Source organism: Mesoplodon bidens, assembly GCF_964165515.1.
Source record: "Mesoplodon bidens genome assembly, chromosome: 8".
Lineage (NCBI taxonomy): Eukaryota > Metazoa > Chordata > Mammalia > Artiodactyla > Ziphiidae > Mesoplodon > Mesoplodon bidens.
The window spans coordinates 56,122,076-56,129,243 of record NC_138165.1 but is presented as its reverse complement, the minus strand read 5'-3'; the positions used below and the strand labels follow the sequence as shown (position 1 = coordinate 56,129,243).

General features: G+C 31.8%; 1 protein-coding gene across 1 annotated transcript in view; it reads right to left on the bottom strand.

Annotated features, from left to right (window-relative positions):
• Positions 1-519: 519 nt before the first annotated feature.
• Positions 520-7,168, bottom strand: part of LRP1B (LDL receptor related protein 1B) — a gene marked incomplete at its 3' end in the record, with an annotated part of 2,330,707 nt that continues 2,324,058 nt past the window's right edge. The window contains exons 109-112 of the mRNA XM_081243013.1: positions 6,628-6,718; positions 5,545-5,689; positions 2,113-2,211; positions 520-660 (exon numbers count right to left, since the gene is read on the bottom strand). Coding sequence (XP_081099139.1) covers positions 520-660; positions 2,113-2,211; positions 5,545-5,689; positions 6,628-6,718 — 476 coding nt within the window. The remainder of the gene's footprint in view (positions 661-2,112; positions 2,212-5,544; positions 5,690-6,627; positions 6,719-7,168) is intronic.

Here is a 7,168-nt window from a genome sequence, read left to right as displayed (position 1 = left end):
TGGTTATGCTGAACTTGTGAGGGCTATATATTTTCAGCAGTCTGAATCAGTCTTAATGGGCACAAAGAAGAGAGTTGACCATTCAATCACTTTTCCATCAATTTAAACAGAAAATTAAATGATATTGTATTACAGCTTTCAGACCGTATAATGAAAAAGTGCAGAGATTATCTTTGTTGATTAAGTAGAACCAAAAAAGTTCATATAAAATAGATTGCTCATATTCACACTACAAAGGAATATGTTGTTTTTAATTTTAACAAATTCAAAGATGTCTTATCAGCAGCATTGGTGTAAATTGTACTGTAGTGCAGTTCTTTTTCATAAAAATACCATACAAATGGTCAATCAGTAGTCATCAGCAAAAAATAAAACCCAGAAAACTCAGAAAACAATCGACCAGAAAAAAGATAAAGGAAGAGGTAATGCTGATCCGAAAACAAGTATAATACTGTTGGAACATACAAAAGTAATCCTTACATTTTATACATTTATACAGTATATAAAAGGTATCACTCATTATGCCACTGTCTCTCTTATCCCAATTTCTATTTTCTTTGGAAGCAGTTCTTTCCTTTCATCAATACTTCCTAAGGAGTTTCGACAGTTTTGCCCATCCATATACAATTTCGCATATATCGGATTGGAGTAATTTGTTGGCTGAAGGAGAAAAATAAATATAGTTTTATTACCTGTTTTGACCACAAGAATTTGTTATTTTCTATGATGTCTATCTTTTACTGTTAACAACATTTATATGCATTTCATTTAACTTACTAAATAGTAATTATATAAATGTAATTTAAATTCTGTTTACAGGCTTTCATCGACTTTAGCATCGTTTTAGATAAAAACATAATTGTATGTTTTTCAGTTAACTTGTGAACCTAAGGGGAACTTTGACATAATATTGAAAGCCTGAAGAAATCTTCATGAAAGCTATATTCACTGCAACTTTATTTAAAAGTACAGAACATTAAACCAAATTGTCTTATTTCCAGTCCATGTTTTCTCCCCTTAATGCTATTGCAGTGGCAGGAAAGATGTGCTGCCATCTTTTTGCTTGGTCATCTAACTGCTTGGTGCTTATAATTTTTCAATATGAAATTTAAAAAAAACCCAAAGAAAAATGAAAGTAAACTACATTAGTTGTGTAAACTTTAAAAAATAAAGACAGTATTTTTGCTTCAAACAATCTCTATGTACTTATTGTTGGAAATATTTTTTGGATTCTTCTAAAGAATTGTGAAGGACACAGTCATTCTAAGTTTCATAGATACTTGCATCACTTCGAGGTAGAATTGAGAGATGCAGAAATGATCTCTTTCGTTTGAAAAACATATACAATGTTTATTATTTTAATAGTTGCAACTTAACCTGAGATTGTTACCTAGTTGTTTTTTTAAAATTTTGTCTTTCCAAAATAGAATGTTAAATCTTAGTCATAACAAAGAAATATTATATTTTTTGAGCCATGCAAATGAGACAAACATGATAAAAAAATGAGAATGAAAAACAGTTGATGGGAGAGAGGTACAAGTGTGAGATCAATCCTAGGAATCTTGATACCTGTCTTTAATCCCTCCTCTTTCCAATATGAATCATGTAACTTTAGACAAAGCACCTTTCTCTAGAAACTAGTTACTTAAAAAGTTTTCAAGAATGGTTTCATACACCATTTCTAATTTCTCCATACAATGCCACATTTTGTATTATATTTTTATTTAAAAGGATATCAAATTTGTATATACTAAACAAAGCGTCTTAATAGAAAATAAACCAAGCCAAACATAAATTTAAACTATTCAGCTTAAATTTCTGGCTAGAGATTTCTGTTCTAACAATAGCAAATTATCATGTTTACTGTTAAGGAGCTTTAACATTTTCAAATTTAGAAGAAGAGATATTTCTACTGAATAACTTGCCGAAAATAACGTTTCATATATAATCTTGCATACGCAGGACAATTAAGCCCCCAATTTTAATGCTGTTTTGAAATTTTTGTTAATTAAAAAATCATTAAAGATAAGCCCCTAACTAAGTCTAGTAATCATCTTTGATTGTGAGGAGTTCTGTGATGGAATGGGTATGGAATAATGAATTTTCTCTCACCCCAGCGGTTAGTGGTCCTTTCAAATCAGAGTTTAGGTAGCTGGGCAGCGCTGTGTGTGGAAGCTTGAAAGCACTGGTCCCTCCCCCTATATACCTGGGCTGTGTGTAAACAGAGAATTTTAGTTTCTGATCTAATATCATGGAACTGTTTTCATTGACATAAACTCAAGTTAAGTCATAAAAATAACATAAGATATATTCTTCAGCCTTGGGGCATCAACATTGTATTCATGGTAGTTTCAATAATTTATGAAATAACTATTAATATTAGATCTGTGATTCACAGTAGACATTCCTCTTAGTTTAGCTTACTTATAGACACACCATTCACCTAGAAACCTCCATTGTTTATTTAACTTCATTCTCTCCCCCCAAAAGCGTATGGTTGCTATCAGTCCTATGAAAAATGCATCAGCCTCCCTCACTTAAGGTTTGTCACTTTTTTTTTTTTTTTTTTTTTTTCGGTACGTGGGCCTCTCACTGTTGTGGTCTCTCCCGTTGCAGAGCACAGGCTCCGGACGCGCAGGCTCAACGGCCATGGCTCACGGGCCGAGCCGCTCCGTGGCATGTGGGATCTTCCCGGACCGGGGCAGGAACCCGTATCCCCTGCATCGGCAGGTGGACTCTCAACCACTGCGCTACCAGGGAAGCCCAAGGTTTGTCACTTTGAAAGGTTCTGAAAGGAGCCCATTCTGTAAACTCAAATATTTATCTTACTGGTTCTAATTAAAGGTTCATGACCTCTATATTTTTAGCATATACAAATCAAATTTAAAATTCAATATATCAAAACAAATTATCTGTTTTTTGTTAAATCTGACTCTCTAGTTTAAAGCAAATTAATTAGTAATCAGATTGGCTCACTAAACTCTGTGCAAGTGCTTTAGAGTTTCTTGGGTCAAAGGGCAGAATAAGTCACTCTGGTACACTCATATTCATGATAGAATGAATAGTTATTAGTGACCAAAAAGGAATTTAAAAAGCTAGATGAAAAGTTGAAGAATATTAAAATATTAATGAACATACATATTTTTCAAAATTGTAACTATAAACTCTTAACAATGAATGATCATAAAGTTTGGGACAAGGGCAAAGGTCCCAGGAAAAAAATTTTAAATATAAAATCAGGTCAATATTGCCTCTTTATTTTCCCCCACAAAGGTCTCATGTAGAAGATATTAAAAACAATCTAAGTAAGGATTGAGATGAATTTGCATAAAACCAATAGATACTAATTCCCCTTTTATGAACTCTTCAAACTATTCTGTGATTGCCTCCATAGACAAATCTTTTTTAAATAAAAGTTATTATTTCAATTCTTTTGATTTCTAAGGTACCATTGAAGGAGAAATTTTACCCATTTTGAAAATAATGAAAATATTCCACAAAAATCTTCTTTATGTGTAATGCAATTTGTATTTGATCACATCATGAATATATCAAAACATTGTAACAAGTGAATACTCTATGAAAAACACTTCATCATGAAGGTTGCTTTGGTGTGGCTACCTGCTTTTCAAAATCGTCTATACCTATAAATGTATTTTCTGCAGTTACTTCTTAGGCAACAATTCATATTTACATTTCAAACATCAGGAGTCAGCTAGAATCAGCCATCTAAGTCACATTTAGTGTAATTTTGGTCAATCAGAAAATAAGTAAACATATATTTATTGAATGTTATTTTCTAAATACATTAAAATATATTTGAGGGGCACTGAAGCATAGTTTTATCTTCCTAGAGTAAATATTTAAAAAATTAAATGGAATGTTAAAAAGCTAGTCCCTTTAAGTATCCAAAATAGGCTTAGTTCTATCACTAGAAATAAAATGATGGGGAAAATGAGAACTCTCCTGCTCATAAAAAGTGTATAAAGTAGATCCTCATCAGTTCATATTATATTTACAGACACTGTATTTTATTCCTAAGAAAAATTCATAGAATATGAGAAGTCTATTATTTAAGATATCTTTCTCCTTTATAAATTATCAAACGACATGCACAGTATGTTTAGTTTTTCAATTTCAAGTACAAAACACTGAAACTTAGGTTACCAGGGTTTATTTCACAAACAACTTCAAATGTAGGAGTTAGTAACTGAATTAATAATTTAGAGTAACTAAAAAATTATTTCTAATGAGGAAAAAAGTATACAATATCTTCTGATAGGGTAAAAACTTATCTATGCAATAATGATTGATTTCTTTTCATAGAAATGAATACTTCTTCAGTTTCAGACCACAAATTTTAGGCTTAGAAAGTCTGGCCATGGATTCAGAACTAGATTGAATATATGAGACCTACTCAGTTTCTTTGGGAACAGCTGTTGCTATGAGTGCAAACCCATGTGATCACTGCGATTATTTAATATAATGGTGCATTTTGGACAAAATACCTTTAATATATCAGAATACAAATAACCATTTAATGAATGAACAAATAAGCTAAGAAAAATCATACCATACTAGCAAATTGATGCTCTTAATTCATTAATTCAATTGATGCTCTTAAAATATTCTATAATTATCATGCAAAATATTCCAATTATACAGTGAAGGGAATCTTTGCAAGTTTATCTAGATAGTTGTATCATTTATCTATTTCTTACGGAAGCTTCCAAACTGAGCATTCAGTAATATGAACTAATAGAAATTAAAAAAAGACTGTGGATTTTTAGGCTATATATATCAATGGTATGTCTCAAATCAATAAGGATATTATAGTAGGTAGAAAAATATTGTTTAAAAGTGATTTGATTACAAACAAATCCAAGGACACAGCTTAGTGGACTCTTCAATAAAACATTATTGGAAATAAAGTACTTATTTTGTCAATGAAATACTGTACTCTTTTTGTTATTAAAAATAAATCAGGGGCTTCCCTGGTGGCGCAGTGGTTGGGAGTCTGCCTGCCGATGCAGGGGACATGGGTTCGTGCCCTGGTCTGGGAAGATCCCACATGCCGCGGAGCGGCTGGGCCCGTGAGCCGGGCCCGCTGAGCCTGCACGTCTGGAGCCTGTGCTCCGCAACGGGAAAGGCCACAGTGGTGAGAGGCCCGCGCACCGCAAAAAAAAAAAAAAAAAAAAAAAAAAAAAAAAAAAAAAAAAAAATCAGTAATTTTACACTAGGCTGAATATTTAGATGTGCCAGCACCTCAACACATTTGAATAAGATATTATTTTAAATAAGCTATGTTTATAAACTAAGTGAATAAATAAACATTATTTTCCAAAACATGTTACATTAACTTCGTGCTTCAGGTGAATGCAGTCCATAATTTTTTTTCTTTAGAAGAGACTATAAAATTCAATGCATCCTAAAGTTCTTTAATCTAACTTCAGATAAAAGAAATAATGATGAAATTCAGAACCATTTTATAGAGAAATGACTCAAGAATGTTAGTGCTCACAGTCCATCATCTTAAAACTTTACCTTTGCTGGATCTACCATAAAGCCAGGATCTAAAAGACCTCCATCGTTGTGATCATGATCCACCTCATACATGTTGTAAGATGGATTGCCAATTTCTACATTTATTCCTCCATTGATAATAGGTTGTCTTCTTATAGTTTTTGTCCTAGAATAAGTGAACATTGTGTGAGTTGTCTAAATATCACAATGTGGTGCATGAAACTGTCATATTTGTAGATTTAATGACATTTTAACATAACTGATGGAACATTCTTAAATAAAATACAATGAAAATAAATGACATTTATTGATTCACAGAGGAACAAAAACTCTGAATGTAATACATTAGTTTCCCAAATTATTTAGATTTAACAATAAAAAATGCACTTGGAACATATTCCTTGTAAATAGCTAATACCACATTAGTTGAAACTGAATATTCACTAATCAATTGCCCTTTAAAATTCTACTTTTTCCCTTTCGTTCCTGAAAAACATCTATAAAAAAATAGTGATAAACTTTCAATCCTCAAGTCATGTGGCTAGAGTCCTCTGTTACATAATTCAAAAACCGACTCACAAACTCTAGCTTCCAGATAATAACCCCATAGACAACTCACTCCTTATAGATCTTTTAAATGCATATTCATATAAGTTGAAATAATGATACTTCCAGTAATATATAAAATCAACAAATATGTACTTTGTGAATAAAATGCACAATTTGTGACATACAATACATAGTCATTATCATTTTATTGACATTACTAATCTTACACATTAATATTATAAAATGCTCTTTAGAGATGCTTGTTATTTCAAGGGAAAACTACCACAAATTTAAAATTCTGTTGAACGTTTAATAACTCCCTAGTCATTTTTGTTGGAATATGCAAATGCAGCCATTCCATCAATATAACATAAGGGAAAGGTTGTCTAAATTATAATCACTTAAAATGAAGTAGAGGGATAAAATGGTTCAAAAAACATAGAATTCAGCAGTTGGAATATGTAAATTATACTTTAAGAAAATTTCTTAAAAAAATCAGTTTCTGTAACTATTTATGTAATTTATTTACTGTTGGTCTAGAACCTTGCATCTTACCTTCTTTTTCTTTTACAAAGCACTAAACCAATTACCAAGGTGGTTATCAAAGTCACCAGGAGGACGAGAGGCACAATGATGGCTATGCTTCCTGAAAAAGAAATGAATGAATAGATGAACACATAAATAAAATGAAGACAAGATTGATATAACTGGACACTTTATTACACCAAATCATTTGACAATTGACATAATACAAATAAAGCTTAGGCCAAATGTCTATATTCCTAGTTCATAGCTACATTACTGGAAAATCACTTTCTTATTAAATACTTGATCTGCTGGAAATGTTTCTTTAGATATCTTTCATTTATATTAGTTAAATACCTTGAGGTTAGAAATACTGACTTCTTTGTCAGTATGACTCTGATTCTCACCAGACACATTTATTTGCAATGACGTAAGTAAAGAAACTGTGACTGAACACACATTTCCACAATTTCCCTGGCCATATTTCCACCCTTAGTTTTTTTCCTTTAGCTATAAATACTCCCTGGCCATGAGTATATGTGGCAAGTTAGATGGCAGCCTGGTAAAACAA